General features: G+C 35.4%; 1 protein-coding gene across 1 annotated transcript in view; it reads left to right on the top strand.

Moving 5' to 3' along the window:
- FMN2 (formin 2) overlaps positions 1–20,160 on the top strand; it is a 162,720-nt gene that overhangs the window by 84,276 nt on the left and 58,284 nt on the right. The window contains exons 8-11 of the mRNA XM_009893653.1: positions 10,189–10,250; positions 17,041–17,132; positions 17,282–17,411; positions 18,368–18,514. Of these exons, the coding sequence (XP_009891955.1) occupies positions 10,189–10,250; positions 17,041–17,132; positions 17,282–17,411; positions 18,368–18,514 (431 nt within the window). The remainder of the gene's footprint in view (positions 1–10,188; positions 10,251–17,040; positions 17,133–17,281; positions 17,412–18,367; positions 18,515–20,160) is intronic.

The following is a 20,160-nucleotide window of genomic DNA, read 5'->3' on the forward strand; positions in this document are numbered from 1 at the left end:
CAGATATCTTCTCATGCAGGTATGCATAAGAACTGTAATCAGGTTGCCTCTTAACTTTTTTCTGTATTAGCTAAACAGATCAAGCAATTAAACAGAAAGACAAGTTCTTGAGATTATTCTGCTATTTCCTTTGTTAGCCTCTTTGGTATTTCACCAGCTATAGCTCTAGTCCAAAGTTGCTTTGACGTGTAGTCAGTCCTAGGGAGACAAGGAGTCTTACGTTAGTCATTCATCATGATTATTGAGTGTGTAATCAAGTCAATTCTTTGGGTGAGTTTCAGTCTGCTCAGGAAGGAGCAGCTCTCCTATTAGCATTGCCACATGGACTTCACCAAGGATTAATAACTCTTTTTAATATCTTTCTTTTGGGTGTTGGTATAGATATATTTAGTTGCAGTAAGATGAGAGCAGATTCCTATGGAAGCCTAAGATATTCTCCCTTCTGGTAGTGTTTCATGAGCCATTAAATTTTCAAATCTATGGGTTAGGCAGTGGTTAACTCATTTAGTGTTGACACTTAAGTAGTTTAATGTAAGTATTCTAAATTGCCAACTGGAGACACCTGGAGCTCCATTAACTATATAGTAACTGTGTGTAAATCGAAAGCACAAAAGCTAAGATCCTAAGTTAGATACTTAATGTAGACAATATATTTTTCAGGGAAAAAAAAAGTATGTTTGGTATCTACCCTGCTAACTTTATCAAATAAATATGCAGAGTGCTATATAACTGTATAAAACTCATATCCTTGCCATTATTACGAGGGATGAATTGTGGTCACTTCATCTCAAACAAATATAACGGGGAAAAAAAAATCAGGAGGTTCAATGGTGAATTAGAAGAATGATTAAAAAGTGGAATATCTATAAGGAACATGCAAAGACTGGGGACTGTTCAGAGCTGCTCAGGGTCACAGAGTAAGGCAAGTAGTTCAGAGATCCCATATGAAAAAGTTAGTGTCCTTGTAGTGATTATGGTGTCAGAATAAACAATAAATGATTCTTCCAATAGTTGGAATAATTTTAACTAAAATTTATTCTTGATTTTGCACTACTTTAAATCTAAGTTTCACCTGTGCCAGTGAACTACTAGATGATTCCAAATAAATATCTTTTATTTAAAATACCTCCTACTACATTTTGTTTATCATTTAGAGTGAGCTCCCTAAAGCATGAAAGAGAAAGCTTGTCTCACTGCTTATGGATTGGACTTTTCACAGTTAGCCATGGCTTTATTTGCTTTGAGCAACTCTAATGAAAATAGATAAGGTGGAATTAAACCAAAAGCCAGCAAATCTGAATCTTGAAAAAATCCACATGTAATTAAAAGTCTCAATTAGTTTGAAGCCTGAAGGCTTGTTTGTATTCCCAACAAGTCTTGCTAACTTCTTCCAGCTGCACTCAGTAAGAGATGCTACCTTGTTCTGCAAAGTTTGACTTTCATACATCCTTTGACGGTCACAGTTACACCATCACTGGTACCGCAATTAGCCTGTGGAACTCACAGACATGATGACATTGAAATACACATTGAAAAGCATTAGAGCCTATGTGGATCTAAAAAAAGTCTAACACATGGGAAACACAAATTTTATTTCGCTTGACTCATAAATGCAAATCTATAAATCATATCTGTCTGCAGACAGATTGATACACAATGTCAGATCTACTGCATATGTGCTTTGCAGCTGATGTGTTTGTGTAGTTTGTTTTTATACCAAAAAGTATACTAGTCTCCCCACCAAAAGTGATATTATTGATAGGTATGACAAGTTTCCTTTTGAGAACCTCTAAATGGAATGCCTGTGGCACACTGTACCACCTCAACCAGAAGGTGAAAAAGCTTAGTACAAGCTGATACTGAAATAAAGGCCAATAGCATTGTTTTTTTTTTATAGCAGTAATTTTATTTTCTGTAACAGAATTTCTTATATGTAAAATATATCCATATGTCAATGATCAATTTTATATTTAAAATCTTGTTCTTGAAACACTTCTAAAACGTATTTAAGGGACAGGAAGTTTGCCTAGAGAACAACAAACTCCTACTATAAGCATAAAGCACAATTACATATTTTTTTAAACTGATTTAAATGTGTCTTTTATCATGTGAGTTTGTGTAGTATGCTAAACTTTAAGTAGCATTTGGAGAGTTATCATGGTGATCCTTTCCAGTTTGTTGAAAACCTTGAATCTTGCCAGTCAATCTTGCTCTTCAAATTCACTCCCCAAAGACCAGCCCCTGGCAGGTTCATTGAGACTGTTTGCTCCTCTACGCGCTATAGTTTAAAATAAGCACAATCTGGTAAAATGCCAGTCTTTTCTCAACCTTCCTATATCCCACACCCATGGTTTTTTCACCTGCCAAATTCAAACAAATCTTATCTAAACAATTAAGATAAGCATTGAAGTACTCTCTATAGTCAAATCAGCAAACCTCTCAAAACCAGAACTGAAATACAATCTCTCTAAATTAAACAGTCTACAATGGCAATCATGTTTGTATTTAAACATTTTGTTCTGAAAGGATTACAGCATTGGTCTCCATTTTTTTTCCTGCCTAGACAAGAAGGCGACATACTGAGTCAAACAAAATATATTTGTTCTCTAAGGACTGAACTTGCACACTTTTTATAAACAAACTGTATAGGTGTATGAAGTTAGACTTCACATAATCAGTAACTGCTGTCCTTAACATAGTAGGCAATTGTTTGAAAGGTATGTAATGCAACTGTTTATATTAACTATGTATAGCTATATATAAAATCTAGTTACATATTTTGTTGTATGTATGTATATATATTTATATGTATGTAAAAAAGCTCTATTGATGCAATTTTATTGCTATATATTAGGGTTACAACATTAGGGAATAGGAATGCTAAGGACAAATGTCTAAAAGATTTAATTGCATTTGTAAGAGAAGAATCAGTACAAAAAGTGATACTAAAGATTCACTCTTTTTGATGAAGTCTCGTACTCTTTCTGTTACCACAAATTTTACAAATGCATATTCTTGCTTAATTGATTCTTATTGCTCCCCAGAAATGCGAGTGCATGTTCTTGAAGGTATTTAAAAAATTGAAGTCCTTTAAAAACAACCTGAAGCAACAGCTAAGCTTAATCCATGGTTTCTGCTTGGAAATTTTGTACACTGTTCTGGTTTCTTACACAAGCTTTAGATCAAGGTGAATTACTGCCACAGTAAAACCGTGTGCAAGCAGTTCTAAATGCTGTTTCTTGCCTCTGACCCATGCCGGATGTACTTGTGTTGAAGATCCAATCTCCATTGTGCTTTGTGCACTTAAAGTTTTCATCCTGAGAAGGTTAGAGTATTTGCTAATAGATAAACATATCACAAAGGTACTGAGGGCAAGCAGGTAGGTAATAATACAAAATTGTTTTCAGTTATGCTAACTCTACCTCATGCAGCCATCCTCTACCTACCCGTTATCAACATGGGTCTTTTTCTGCAAGTTGTGCAAGTCCAGATAGTCATGTTTAATTTTTTTTTATTTCACTTATTTTCTGAGGGTCTTTAAAACTCATACAGTGTGTTTTGCTGCAGCTCTCATTAGCACTGTGACGTTTGGTTTTACCACTGTATTTGCCATGTTTATGTAAACATAACATTTATTTGAAGAGGCCCATTTGGGATTTAACTTTCTGCATTAAGAGATTCACATTTCTAATGTTTGAGCTAAAGAAGAATCCCAAGAAAACAGCAGTAGATGTAAAGTTGTTGGAAGTATCACAGACAAAAACAGTACCTTGCACAGTAGGCCTGTGTCAGATTAAAGATGCTAATAAACTCACATTGGGGAAAAAAAAAAAACACCAAAGGATAGCAATTTTTGAAGTTGTGGATTTACTATTTAACCAATAAAAGGCTGCAAATTTTGAAGTTTAGTTGATTTTTAAATATAAATAATAATTGCATTTAAATCTGGATTTACTTTGCAAGTACCTTGATATTGCATCATACCATAATCTTTATAGCAGCAAAGGAAGCTACTGCACTTTGATCTTCTTCTAAGGCTCTCTTGGCTCTTTTGTTGATGAGAACATTAAGGCAGATGTCTTTTCTTCTACTTCTGATTTGAGCAGTTCAGCTGTCAGTCATTCCAAGGAACCTGATAAAATTGTCTACATTGAGACTTTTTTTCTGGTTTCTTGTATTTGCATGTGTGGTGTTCTTGCATTTTCTTCAAAAACATCTGTCAGTGAAGGCTTCCATTGTCTACTCAGTGGCCAAAAAACCCAAGTTTATTTGTTCTTTTTCCCTATTTTGTTGTCAGAAACATTTCATAAGTTGATCAGACTATATACTGTCTGTGTTTCTTGCATCAGAATTTTCCATTGCTTAAGGTTTTGCCAGTATGTGAGTTTTCTAATGATGTTGGGTTTGACCATTGGAAGTTTACTACCTGTATGTTATTCTTGGAGCAGCTTTTTTTTTTTTTTTTTAATTAACTTGGAAATAATTGTTCAAGGAAGATCACGTGATGTGACACATTTGACTTACTCATCTACTCATGTGTCTTTTTTTCCTCCCAAATATCCATTTTTGATATTTGGAAATGAATATGTCTCACCAAAGTTTCAAGTACAATTACTTGAATACATTTTAGAATGTATTTTGAATGAATGGCTTTTAATGCTACGGTTCGGCCTCAAAATTATGTAGTTATTTTGAAAATCTATCTATGTACAGCCTATAGTTTCTATATAATATAGATACAGGTTCTTAATAACAACAGAGTGAATTTTTGTTGTAAGACTGGTTGATGCCTTTTCTGTTTCTTTCACTCTTCAGCTTGGAGGATATTCCTAGCATATAGATAGTTTAATTGTTAACATGGAGCAGAATTATCTGGGGATGGAAGTTAGGAAAAGTGTCATGGAAGTTCTAACCTCTCAGTGTCCTTTAATCTTGCATGTTAGAGTCACACAATGGCCAGAAAAGCTGTGAAGCCCCCGAATCTGTGCCCCACACAGAAATATACAATAAAAGTAACATGATTATCTGCTGTAGAAGTAGGAGGTCCATCGTTCAGTGAAGAAGAATCAGTCTGTCTTTGTAATTTGCTGAAGTGACTGTGTTGCTGCTGTTTGACAGAGGAGATCTGAAATCTTGCAAAGATTCTTGGTGCTCTTCTGGAGAAAGAGAGCAGATGTGAAAGTGAAGAGGCAAAGATGTGCAAGAGGAAAAAAAGAGTGGCCTCTTGGAGTGCTACTGCTTGGTTTTTGGAGAGTCATGGAGAAGTCAATTGTGGTGGAAATCAGCATGAAGAACTTGGATGGTTGGTTTGCTTGTTTGTCTACCTGAAGCACGGACCTGACTATAGCAGGATTGGTTCAGAATTCCTTTTGCAAATTTGAGTAGGTTTTGCTTCAGTTACTCCTTCTTTCTGGGGAGTTAAACTGTAATTTGTTATCAGACAAGTAAGATTTGGAAACTGTTCAGTCAGTTTTTGGAGGGACAGCAGTGCTTCTAGGAGGTGTCAAGAAGAGGACAGTCACTTTTAGATGGAGTCCAGAGACAGAAAAGATTAGGAAGTGTACTTAAAAAGGCCAGAGAAATGGAGTGTGATTTGAAACCTGCCCTGAGAAAAGGGGAGACATAAGACCAAGATTTGGTCTGAATACCAGTCTTGTGAAAGTCATCCATAAGTGAGATTGTGCTAATGAGTTTTATGACATAAAAGTTAGAATCAAAGGATCAGGTTGATAATTCTTTTTCTTCTTCCTGAAATTCTACTCAGTGAGAAATTTTGAATTTTGGCCTTTTCATTTTAAAAGGAAATTGCAGAGTTTTTGACTTACAAACAGAATAGAGTTTCCAAGCTCTGGGTAGCTGTAGGAAGTTGTGCAATTTATTTAAGTGGTACTATTGGTGGATTTAGATTCATAGCCTCAGGCAAGTGTTTGCTGTGTCTATATCGCCTATCAATTTTGTTTTAGTGGTAGCTGGTAGGACACATGCTCCTAGATATATGAATAATCAACAGTAATGATCTCTCCTACAATTAAAAAAATTACAGCTATGTCCTGAGAATACACTGTGCATCCTCCAACTTCATGCTCGTGTTTCCTCATGCATTTCTTCTTATTATATTTACTGGCAAAAACTTTGATCTCGTTAGTGGCTTGATTACATACTGTGTTCCCCTGAAGACACGTGGGTGGTGATTATTCATTGTGTTGGGTTTATTTTCCTTGTGTTGTTTTTGGAAATTGTGTCTGTGTTCTAAATTGACTTCTATGTATATAGGAGAAGGTCCATATGTTCTCAGAGTTCAAGTATGCCTCTGAATATAGTTGTGTGCTTTACACTAATCTGACCTTTTTTTAGTAGCAATATTATCCTTCTGTCAGGGAAAGTATCTTCCAAGGTGCCTAGCCAGACACAGTAATTAATTGATATTAGTAAGAATAGTAAATCTTTGTCTCTCTGCATATCTTGATTGTTTTTCTAATTTGAAACTAGTATCTAAGTTGGCTTTGTTATTGTGACTTTGCGTAATTTATTTTTTTATTCAATTTATATTGTAGAAATACAGAATGGAATGGAAACTCTTCCATTCTGCTAAAATTTCTATATTCTGTGGTTGTATAAGAAAGATATAATTTCTGTCCCAAAGATACCAGTTTAAATTTCCATGTAGGCTGTGATAAAAACAATGAGAATATCGGGAAAGTTTAAGACCGACAAGAGATTCCTGAGGCCTTTATTTTGGCTACAGATCCTTTGAAATCTCTTTCCCCTCCTCTGTCCTTTACAGTGTCAAACAACCCTTTGTGGCTACTCTTCTTTTTTTTTGGGGGGTTTTTTTTTAACATCTATTGACCAGTACTTAAAAAAAAAAAAAAAAAGGTTGTTGGTTTGTAGTTCCTTGTATTTTTATCTGTGCGTACTCGTGTGTGTATCTGTGCGTACTTGGTTCAAGCGTGATTTAGTCATATCTATATATGTGTGTGTATACACACAATTATATTTACATACATTGAGTAATTTTGCAGTATTAGGGCTTGAAACTGGTGCTGGTTTGCTGGTTTAATTGGCAGCAGTGGCAATAGGAATGCAGGAAAATAGCAGAACTATGAAATCTTGAAGATAAGAACTAAATGCCTGAGTCTGATGTGATTAAGAGAAAGTTGTTTATATTAGAGTAAAAGCCAACAGATATTCTGCACTGCTGTCTTATGAATGTATTGGAAAGGCTGGATGTGTGCTGGCTATTAAACATCATTTCATAGTAGTCAAGACCAGGAAATGTCAATGTCACCTTTGAAACAAAAAAACCCACTTTCTAACATAGTGACATGGGTGAAAATATCCAGTGACTGCAAGACTGCTATAAACCTTTCTCCAGATGTTTGCATCAAAGTAAACTGGAGTTGTAAGGTAGCTCAGAATATTTTCATACAAGGAAATTAATGTTTGTATTTTTCATTGTTATTTTGCCACCACATACGGAATCTTTTGGTTAGATATTTGTGTAGTCATGCTGATTGTAGGGAGGGGGCATGTGTAGCTAGTACACTTGGCTGCGTAAGGAAACATCATTGTTTTTATAGTTCAAATTGTCTAGATAATGGAATTAAATATTCAACAGTCATGGTTTATTTTGCAAACTATCATGTTCTGCATGACAATGCTGCAGTACCACCAAGGAACAGGCATTCATCTCCCACTTCTTCAGAGTAGGGGGAGTAAACCTATGGTCAATATTGAAAAATCCTAGTGGGATGCTAGAGTACTATTTATGAACGTATGCATCTTTAGATGAAACATTTAGAAATAGATTTGTCTTGGGAGGGGGAGATTTGAAACATATATACTAGGATCTAATTTATCCAAGTCCTTGTCTCAGACTGATTTGTTTTAAGCAGCTCCCTTAAGTGTGTACACTCTTCTGCATACCTGTTTTGTTGAAAGTACACAGACCTGGCACCATTGTGTTTGCCAGGCGTTCTCTTATCTCCTGCAAGCATTCAAACAAAAGTGTTCTATTGCTCCCTGAGTAATCCGTGGGTGATCTTAACATTGAGCAAAAGTCAGAGCAGGAACTTATGTCATATTTCTTAGTGCAGGAGTAGACAGTCTCTGGAAGGAAGGGGAGGGGGGTGGAGCAGGGAGAAGACAGCCACAACTCAGAATAAATAGTTGAAGGGTTGTGAGTGTGTTCATATATGAAAACATTGCGTAAGCGTAAGAATGATGAAATGTCGGGATGATACAAACTGAGTTTCATAATATATCCTGGTTTTAATAAAGCTGTTTGTATATGGGCTTTGACGTATGTGTTTTCCTTAAGTAAAGCTCTCAAACCAATCTAGACCCACTTTCTATTTACAGGTTAATTTTAGTCTCCAGTTCTACAAGGCACATTTGGCATATTTTTAAGCATGCAGATAGTCGTATTGAGCAACAGGGATTATCAAATACAACATATACTACAGTATCTTGTTGACAGAGCATCTTTAAGTCTCTGTTGCAATAATTGCTACACTGGGGGGGGGAGTTTTAAAATATCCCGAATAATTAGTCACAGATTTTTGCGTGTACCCCCTCCCCAAAACAAAACAAAAACTCATGGTTTTGTGTGTACCCCCTCCCCAAAACAAAACAAAAACCCATGTTGCTTCCTGAACTATTAACTGTTACATTGCCATTATGTTTCAGATTATCATGCTTTCTGGTGAGGGAAAAATGTAAAAAAGAGATTATTTTTTTTCAATATTATTTCTGAAGATTAAATAATCTCCTAATTATTTTTTATTTCAGTCCTACAATTTAGCTTCATGCCCTGCTTAGAGATACAGTGTAGTCTGCTTAGTTTGATCAAGATCAACACTTCTTTGTTTATAATTTTCTTATACTGTAACTAAAACTATGTCTCAGGCCTGGAAAAGGGGAAACATGATGAGTCCCAGACCCAGAGCGGTATCTCTAAATGCTTCAGAGTGATCAGAAACAAATGAGTTTGAATTATATTGTCTGTACTCTTTAGGTGTATACACAGAATTTCTCTGTGACAGTTAGGGACATGGATTTATAGGACATAAAGTAACCTCGTGCTGGGTTTCTATCCCTGATCAATGTTGCAATTTCTAGCTTAATCTTGCCTAGGGGATTGTTCTACTTATTGTACTAGTGCACACACACATGCGGAGCCCATTACAAAAAAGGGTACAAATTAATGAAGGGTAAAATGGGAAAAAGACTGGTATAGTTCAATAAAAATAATTTATTACCGTCGCATACATTCTAATGCAACATTCTAAATTTCTTTCAAGATTTAAAATCTGGATGAGGAAAGATGGATTTATCTGGGTTTATGGGCAGTATGCTTGCAAAAAATATGTAAGAGTAAGACTGAAAAGTACTATTTTAAAAACAATTTTTTTGTATTAGCTGAGAATAATTTTTCATAAGTTTGCACAAACATTTCCTATGCTTCATGAAATCTTCCTGATATGTGTGAGGAGCCAAGGTTATGTTCCTAAAAGTGTGCGCCTCTTAATTTTTTTTCTTTTTTTTTTTTGTCCAGATGAGGTAGGTGGAAATTACTCTCTCTGTGCTGTTGAACTGGCTTTTTGACACTGAAAAAAATACTGTATGTGTGTGGCGCCAGAATTGGTTGGGAACAGGAAAGGCATATTTTGTATCTGTACTAAACCTGTCGGCTTAGTGCATAGAAGACTTGACCCTTGTCAGGTGTCTTGAAGTTAACTGGCTGACTTATGGATTAATCAGTTTAAGACTGAAGCCAACCAGTGACAGGAATGAGCTTTGTTGTGTGAGTGTGTGTGTGTGGCTGTGGTGCAGATTTACAAATTTTTATAATGCTTTCAGTCGGACCGTGAAAGTCTGATGTAAAGCTTATCTCTGATCTCTGGCTATGGCCATACTCGTGGGATCGTGGTTGTGTGTTTGGGGGAGGGAGATGAATTCTTTAACACTTGACACCTGGCTCTACCAGGTTTCTAGCCCATAGTCTTAGGAACGGCAGTATTCAAAGCATTAATAAAGTTAAACCCCTTAAGCTGTATGACCAGCGGGTCATAAAAACTATTGCCGGGTATTGTGCTTGGTCTTTCTTTCACAGCTGGATTATCATCTTGACAACTAATTCTTGGTTTTTGGTTGTTGTTTTTTTTTTCTTTTTTGTCTTTTCTATAGCTGTTGTGAACTTGGATAACTCTGTGGTTGACCTAGAGACCCTTCAAGCCCTGTATGAGAATGTGAGTAATCAGAGGAAGTCCATGTAATGTAGGAATACTGTAGGTCCATGTGAAGGTATCTGGTTTGCATAAGTAATGTTCAGAAAGCTTGTAGAACATGTCCTATTTTGTTATGACTTTATTTTCCCCAAAGAAATGAAAATAATGATAAGCATTTAAGTTGTATTAATTGCCATTGTGTGTTTTATATAGTGCACACATTTTTATGTAACTAACACAATCAGCTTCTAAATGAATAAACAGAAATTGGTTTTGCTCCTTTCTTTTCTTCCTGGGTGGGGCAGTCTTTGATCAACAGGTATTAGACCTTGCAATCCAGGTCTTTGGCTTTACTTCGTAACTTCACTAATCTAATAATGCCATCCAATAAAAAAAAAAAAAAATATTAATAACAGCAATCATTCAATTTGTGGAACTGTAGGTTTTCATTATTATTATTTTAGGGATTCCTCCAAAATAATTAAAACTTTTTAAAAGGAAAAGGTTTGCTCTAAGTTAATGTAATAAAAAGTAGTGTAAACTGCAAAGGGCTTCATGAAAGTCTGGTACTAATCATCAGAGAGTGTTTGACTATTAGGTATGCAAAATCAGGGATTCAGAATATACTCAGGCATGTTCTAAAACTTTACAAAGCCAGTAACTTGTAAAATTCAAAAAAGTGGATCTCAGAAGCATGTTTCTGCCTTCATCTGAGGCCAGTAAGCATTGTCACCTTCTCCGAGCACATTGCCTGAATACACGGAGGTCTTGCTAGGCATCTTCTGAAAGAGCAAAGAGGCTCTCTATTTACCCTCCAAAAAACCTGAAAATCTGAAGTGTAAAGTTGTGAGCCACAGAATGGCATTGAAGGCCAATGTATGCTATTGTATTGGATTTTTTTATTTCCCTCACATTATAATTTTGATAATATGTTAATTACTTTTACACCTTTCAGATTTTTGGGTTTTAGACTCTAGTTTTTTATGGCATACTTTGGAATGGTTTGATTTATGAAATTTCTTATAAATAATCCACTTTAGGGCCTGAAGAGGGAGATAGTAAGCTATAGTCCACTTTAGAGAGAAACAAAAAAGCTAAACAAAATTAAAAACTACATTTTGACAAGAACTAGCAAGCACTTCTACTCTTATTTCATCCCCGAAAAATTAACTCACTCAACATTGTGCAGGAAGATAATGGTCAAATGGAAAGCCTATTCTAACTACCTCCAAATCTTTAAACACTTCTCATCCTTATGCCACAGCATTTCTGGTTTGGCCTCTGTTGTTTTTATTTTGCATTATTTTTAATCTGTTCTCTTACACAGCACAGCTATATCCCATTCCATACATTCTTTAGCATGTAAAAAATTGAAGTAGTTTTATATCTTACATATGCATGATTGTGAGAGATTGTGGTGTGGCAAGTATGGATAGATACTGCCCTCATAATCAGTTTTTGCATATTTCCCTCTTTTATATTGTGTAAGACTTTTTAATTTCAGTTAAAAAAAAAATAGTCTGCCGATGTGGCTAATGTACTAATAGGATACTTTTGAAATGCTTTCTTAATGTCACCTCCAATATACTTCAGAGTTCAAGTATAATCGATTACTTGCAAATTTGCAGTTCATTGAAATAACCAGGTGCCATTGTGTTCTTTTTGTCATTACCTGCACCACATACTAGAGAAAATGTCTAGGAAATATTGTCCTGATTGAGGAAAATATCATATGTGAATCTCAGGCAAGACTCAAAAGGCTGGAATGGCTATAATGTATTTCTTTGCTTTGAATCTAAGACAGATCAGCCCAACTTTATCACTAGATTTGCTTGGGTACAAAACAGCAAAAAACCACCACCAATAACGAAAAAACCAACCAACACCCCCAAAACCCTAGGAAACAAACAAAGAAAAAACCCCACCCCAGTTTATTTGGAGAAGACTTCATAGTGGGACCTGAATTTTAATCCTAGATCCTCTGACAAAGTTGTTTCTTGAAAGAAGCATTTTAATTGAATTTTATTTTCTGTTTTTACTTTCAGTCTTTGGTCACATCAGACCTTGCACTTACCTCCCTTGGTAGATTTATTAATTATAACAATATTGTCCAATAAAAAAGTGTAAGCAATGGGTGGTACCAGAGAGCCTGGCATGTTTGATTCCTCCCTTATTTCTCAGCCTCATCCCATGTTGTAAATGGGGGTAACTTTGCCTCATTTGGCTACTTTGTAGCCATTAACTTAATTTTTAGTTCTAAGGGGTTTTTTTTGGGATTTTTTTTGCTGGATATTTAAATACCACTGTCCTAGTTCTCAGTCTTTCTATTTGATCTCTACCGAACATATGGGAGCATTTGTTTTACGGTCTTCCCTCAAAATGTAATCATTTTTTTCTGATTGCATATGTCTGGCATGGTGCTTTGCCTTCTTAAATGTGAATGAAATTTGGGCAGTCTCCAAACCTAAACACACCCTAATTTCAAAAGCCACAGTCCCCAGGGCTCAATTCCTGTTTACTGAGGAATTAAAGTCTTGTTAAACCACAAAGTTACTGTATACGTCTTAGTGACTTTTTATAAACAAAGAAACCCACACCCCACCAAAGACCCAAGCCCTCAATAATTTATTTAACAGTATTAAGTGGTATTGCATCAAGTGAGAAGGACTTTGTTACTGCAGCACTGCATGGTACAGTTGCATAGTTCTTACACATGGTTGTGTAGTTTGCTTTATAAAAAGTCATTTAAATATGTGCTGATAATCAGCTATGTATTAAGATCTAGACAATTTTAATAGGAGAGTCTTAATAGGTAAAACTACATGTGGAACAGTTACTTTAATGTGCTTTTACAGACTCCCTAATAGCAACGCTTTCCAGTGGCAGCTATAATTAGAGAGGGAGAAAGCAGATCAAATTCAGTGGAATTGTCAATTTGATGTATGTGGTTAAGCCGTATTGGTTGTGATGGGAAATGTACTTGTTAGCAAATAAATGAATGTTTACTTTGAAAACAGGTAGCCTCTTAGCAGCTGAGACTGTAGCTAAAATATCACTGAAACAAGATAAGCCTGTTCCTGCTTATGGCTTCATTTATTATGAAAATAAGTATATAAAAAATGGGTTAAAAATTATATCAAAGTATTATCTTTGATCTATGGGTTTGCCATTTTCAGATCTCTTTACATCACAAAATGAAACATGTATACTTTTTTAATTTGACTCCTGGTAAATTGTCTACCCTGTACCTATCTTTAAAAGACTGAAGTCAGTGCTTTCAAAAACCTCAAAATACCATTTGCAAGAGCAAAAGGCACCCAGAAGTCCGAAATGCGTGCCTCCGCTCTACCACTAAGATTAAAACTTTCTCCTCAATTATTTCTTGTGATTTTGTAAGAACTGGCAATTACAACACAGTGCCTTAACTATTTTCTGCAAAGATTGTACCTGACTTCTGATACATGACCCAGCTTCAAAGGAATATGAGAGTTGTTATAAATCTGGGTATTTCAGTATATCCTTGTTGTTTCAGTTACTTTTGACAATATTCTTTTGACAAGTCACTCGATGCTTTTGAAATACGTAACATTAACTTAGAAAATCAAGTTGACCAAAAAAAATCCACACAAAAATTAAAAAACCTACACACATTTAAACTGTTCTAAAGTCAGACCTGAGGTTCTGTTACAAAGAAAAACAAAAAAGAAAAAAAACCAAAACCAACAAAACACTAACCAGGAAATGTAAGATTTATGTGGTGAAATGGGAAAATGGCTCTTATCCTATACTTGGTCTTACCAAAGCTCATAAGTTTATATTCTGGCAAAAGTGGGAAAAGTTAAACTAAAGCAGTGTATTTTTTGTGGTAATTTCTATCAGATTTATGCTGTCTGATTGTAGTTATAGTTAATATCAAATTCTGGTATATTACACTATTTTATTCCTTTTATGATGTTAAATAATAGCTAAAATTTGAGGAAATAAATAGCAGGGACATTCAAAGAGGTGCTAATGCAATTGGATTAATGACTTATGACAAGTATCTATTGAATGTGTTCTCTCTTGACACAAATGTTGGAGGGTAATACAAAAGCTTTTTTTTTATTATCCATCTGCAAATTAGAGAATAGATAAACATTAACCATAAGGTAACTGATAAAAATTCTGAGAAATAATCTTCAATAATACCTGTGCAGAAGGCATGTCAGCCTTGTTCCTTTTCTATCATAATTTAAAATATACATAAATCAGAATACTGGATACCAGAGCCAAAATTAGGGACTTGAACTTGCAAAATATACTTAGACCTCTTGATTTTGGTGAAGAGTGTAAATCATATCTCTTGAGTTTTCTGTGGCCCTACCCATGAGTGAATCATGCTAAGCCATTGTATCTTTGCCAGTTGTTATTTCTTTGCATACACAATCTGAGAATATTGGCTTAAATAAGGAATAGTGATACTGGGGTAGGCAATTCAGGAAACTAGGTGTTATGGATGGGCCACTACCAGTATACTAAAATTAAAAACTGGTAAATTAATCTCAGCCTAGCCCTTGTTAACTGAGAAAGGCATGGTACTGTATACACATATAGATCAAGGAAGGATCAAGCAAGTCAAGGGAAGTAGTTATTCTCCTCTTCTCAGTGTTGGTGAGACCACATCTATGGTGTTGTGTCCAGTTCTGGCCTCCCCAGTGCTAGAGATGTGGACATATTGGAGTGAGTCTGGTGAAGGACCACGACAATGACTAAAGGCTTGGAGAATGTATCATACAAGAAGAGAAAGCTGGGGTTGTTCAGCTTGGAGAAGAGAAAGCTTTGGGAGATCTTATCAGTATGTACAAATACGTGATTGGGGAGGGCAAGTAAAGAACGCAGAGCTAGACTCAGTGATGCCCAGCATAAAGACAAGACGTAGTGGGCCTCTTGAAACTGATATACTGGATATTGCATTTAAAAATAGGAACACCTTTTTTTTTTTTTTTTTTTTTTTTTTTTTTTTCTTCTTCACTGCAGGGGTGTCCAAACACTGGAACAGGCTCCCTAGAGAGGTCACGAGGTCTCCATCCTTGGAGATATTCAAAACTTAGCTGGACATGATACTGAGCAACCTGCTCTATTTGCCTCTGCTTTGTGCCAGAGGGTTTGACGAGATGATCTCCAGAGGTCCATTCAAACCTCAACTATTCTATTGATCTGTGATACAGATACTACCACCACTATAATTTCGTATTGTCAAGAGCAAAGTTTATCGCTGATTGAAAAAAAAAAAAAAAAAGTGTTTGCAGTATTTCATACCTGTTGGAGTATTTAATAGATAAGATCAGACTACTTTAGAGAAGATGACCCTTGAAGAACACCCGCAGAAATGCTCGCTAAATATTAGTATGTGTAGTATTCAAGACAGATGGCCTTACAGTCATTTCCAGACTTCTTGAAGTAATCAGAGAAACTCCAAAGTGCTTTTCTCTGAGTGGCTCTTCAATCTCTTCGTCTTTCTGTTTCATATCAGTATTTGCTCCCTTTTCACATGAAAAGATGTTCAACAACCTTGGAAGAACAGTCCAAACCTGACTTTCTGGTTTCAGGTTCCTGACGAAGCCATGGCAGAATGATTTGAGATAGTTCCATACCTCTTCTGCTAATTGAGCAAAAGCATGCAGGAAAGAATGCAAATGCAGCCTATCTTTTGCTTTGGCAGTAATTAAGTAGTTAGAATTTAATTTTCCACTGTTGTCTTCAAGTTCTGTTGTGGAGTAAGTTAAAAAATGCGTGTAGTGTTTTCTTAAAGGAATAAAGGTAGTTATATTTACTTCAAGGTCAGGTTGGATGGGGCTTTGAGCAACCTGGTCTAGTGGAAGGTGTCCCTGCCTATGGCAGGGTGGTTGGAACTAGATGATCTTTAAGATCCCTTCCAACTCGAACCATTCTAGGATTCTTTTTCCACTCTTGCACAGATTCATGTTTTGAATCTGTTTTGAAAACTAACATGGATGTCAAAAGAACTGTCAGAAGGAGCATTTTCCATTCCACTTTTATTGCTTTCCATGCCATTCTGTTTTCCAGTACTGCAACTGGAAAAAATAATTTCTCTGTAGCATGGAGCACAGAAAGAAGTAAGGCTCTGTTTCTGTTGATTGGAATATTGAAGAAAAAACCACACAATGTACCACAGGGTTCTCCAAGAAACTGGGCAGTTTACATGTAATTGTTTTGGCTTATTAAGATAAAAAATGAAAATCATTTTACTCCAAAGAAGTATGCAGTAGTTCGCATGTATTCTGATATGTATGATAGTTCCATTATAAATCAACTAATTTTTGTTGTTCCATAGTGTTTTCCAAATACCAAATAAAGTTTAAATTGCAGTAAACAACACAAACCTATTTTCATTTAGTTAAAAAAAACCCATTATTTAAATATATATTCAAAGATCAGATTGCATTCAAATCCAACCCAACATATTTGGAAGGAGAAATACAACTCAAGAAGAGAGTTCTTTGATCCAAAGACTTTATAAACAGCCAAAGAAAAGGGAGTGGGAATGAAGATTATTGTCTCAGTGCATGGTTGAATGAATAAATCTTTTGCAGATTACTAGTAGTCAATAATATTATTTGGAAGATGTTCTGGTTTTCATTAGATGTATTTATACTTAAACTCACTCTATGGACTAAGTAGTTTTACCATAAGCAGATGGTAGAAGGAAAAGAAAAAAATCTATGAACATGATTTGTTACAAGAGCATCTTTATGTGTTTGACCAGGTTATTAATTAACAGTTTTTAATTACTTTGTTTCCTTTATTCCAGAGAGCACAATCAGATGAATTAGAAAAAATAGAAAAGCATAGCAAGGCATCCAAGGAAAAAGAAAACGCCAAGTCTTTGGATAAGCCGGAACAGTAAGAACACACTTATGAAAGAACAGTTTTGTTCAATTCAGATAACTTTCCCTGCTGTAGTAAACTATCTAGAGATGTTATAAAAGAAAGAACAAATGCTGTACCTTCTGACAGTGACCCATATAACTTTCTTTAATCAAATCCTACAGGTTCCTCTATGAACTCTCACTAATTCCCAACTTTTCAGAACGTGTATTTTGCATCCTGTTCCAGTCAACATTTTCAGAAAGCATTTGTTCAATCCGTCGCAAACTTGAATTGTTACAGAAACTGTGTGAGGTAGGTTGTGCTCTGTGAAAGGGTAGAGCTAAATATCTGATATTTAGTCGTGTTAAGTTGTACTCCTATTTCAAAAGTTTTCTCTTTATTTACTTTAAGTACTCATTAAATCTGAAGGATAGCAGAATAGAACGCTTTATGGTTGTACTTCAACATCAAAGCGAATTTTAAGATTAACTTTTGGTACTGAACTATGTCATGTTTTTGCCATCAATGTATGCCAGTCTCTGGAAAATAGTGTACCTTCTCCTTTTGTTGAAGCAAAAATCTTTCCTCTTCATAGTGACCGTATCACTCCTTTCCAAGTGAATGCCAGTTCAGTCCACCTGATGTTTGCTTGGATTTTGGAAGTGTGCAACTCAATAATATCTCTGATATCTAAAATCAGTTACAGATAGCAATGTTGTGTCTAGCTAGAAGACATTATTGGAATTTGGTGGTCCCATGCAAAACAAATACATGGCTTTAAAATGCAGGTTTCATCAGTATTTTCAAAACTGAAAACTATTTGAAATATCTTAGTAAATTGTAGAACAATTAAATATTTTTTATTAGGTTGATTAAATGTTTTAATTGTTCCATGCGGGGTTTTTTATGAACTTACTGCAGAATTCTCTCCTAAATTAAATACACCATTCACCATATCAGCATCAATTAAGCAACTACTATTTTGTTTTTCGCAACAGGTCATCTCTGATAATATTGTATAGGTTTCCTATTATTTTTTTCTAAGTATTGATTTTGGATATAACATTCTCCATTTGCAACAAGTTACATATTGATATAATTCTACTTCTGTGTGTTGCAGTAGAAGGTTGTTAATTCACTATATTTGAGCCTTTATATATGTATTATTTCCAAACACAATATCAACAAATCTGCTTGTCGGTAACACTGTTAACAGGAAATATTATTATGAGTTTAAACAGAGAATTGTTTCTCTTTCTGTTTTGTAGACATTGAAAAATGGGTCAGGAGTTATGCAGGTCCTGGGTTTGGTTCTCGCCTTTGGAAATTACATGAATGGTGGAAACAGGACGCGAGGACAGGCTGATGGGTTTGGACTAGATATCCTGCCAAAACTGAAAGATGTCAAGAGCAGTGTAAGTTGATTCTAGATTTCCTGTATGCCTGAGAACGTTAAATTCTCAGAAAATTATTTTCTCTCCATTTCCAAGTAAATGGTGTAAAATTTATGAAGGCATGTCAAAAGGAATTCTTTTGTTACTATAGTTAGCTAATCACACTTCTAGAGTTGGATGTATTTACGTAGAAACATGAAAATGAGCTGTCTCTTTTCATTACTGTACAAACAAAAATATGTTAAGTTATGTCTTATTTCCTAATCTGATACGTATTTGACTTTTGGTACACTGCATAGTTCTAACTTTTCCTGTATTCAGCACCAATACTATGATCCTTGCATTTAAGAGGTTTGTTACAGAAGTGGACGCAGTTTTAAAAGAAAAGTTAACTGTGATTTGATGCTGATTCAAAATACTGGGGGTGGGGTGGGGGATGGGGGGGAATCACTCCTGAAAATTATTGAAGAGACATCCTAAGCATTTGGGATATTCCAAAATTCATCATTTATATACATCATGATTACAGAGCGTGCATCTCACATTGGACCATGGAACTACCAGGGTAAAGAATAATCACAGCAAGTAGATTTAAGATTTGTTTGGTAAAGTCATCTGAACAAGGAGAATGATAAGATGTTTATTTCTTGCACAGGGATAAACTGCAGCTTGTGTGTTACCAGCACTTTTTTGGCTTCGGATATTCAGATTGGGGTTGTATTCAGATATCTGCTTTTGTTTACAAGGAAAAAAAAATCTTTGAGTCTCTATGGCTATGATGAAAAGACTCAACTGAATGTGGACAGTGGTATGAGGAAGGTTATAGCAATAATTCGTGGGACTTTAAATTGGCCTCTAGTGAGTCATTGTCAAGATCCGCTACTCTAAAAGGGGCAGAAAAAGAAGAGCCTGTTTCCCTGCTTGGTCACTTGCTAAATATATATGCTTTAGCTGCTGTGTTAGGTAATGTGAGCAGACTGTTTTTTACCCTGAGTTGAGAGACCGTATCAGCCATTTGCCTTTAAAGGGATAGAGGAACTTCATTCTGGTATGCTTCTTTCTTTGGGAGTGATGATGTGAACGAATCCTTAGTACAATGTGTTTAGGGCAGCTTAAAGCTCAACCTTCTGGTTGACCCTAGATACACCACCAGTTTTAGAACTTGGCTCAGTAGAACATTTAGGCACACTAAATTTGTTTTGATGGCTCAACTTTTTAGTATGTAATTTCCTGGAAATATTATGAGCATTAACCTTGCAACTGCAAGATACATCTTCAGTCAGAAAAGTTCTTAGAAAATAGTTTTCTGAAACTATCTGAAAATGTATTTCTGTCAAAATTCCTCTTCAAATCAAAGATTTTCTGCTGAAGTTTCATTACAGAGATTACAGAAGGGAAACAATGAGAAGCTCCCCTAAAAGTGCCGAAATTTCATTTGAAAAAATAACTTTCTTTGTTTAATGTAATTTTGCTTCGTTTAGTTATAGATTAATAAAAAGATCTGAATGTTGCCAAACAAGTTACAGACATCAACACAGAAAAAATTTCTCTTTTCCTTCTTGGGAAAACTCAAAATGTAAGGGTTCAGTATACAATTAGGTAAACTTAAAAAATCAGGAGTGGCTTACATGAGTGTTATCTTTCTATTATTTTCCTCAATGATAAAA

This window comes from Charadrius vociferus, unplaced genomic scaffold (assembly GCF_000708025.1).
Source record: "Charadrius vociferus isolate BGI_N301 unplaced genomic scaffold, ASM70802v2 scaffold309, whole genome shotgun sequence".
Taxonomy (NCBI): Eukaryota; Metazoa; Chordata; class Aves; order Charadriiformes; family Charadriidae; genus Charadrius; species Charadrius vociferus.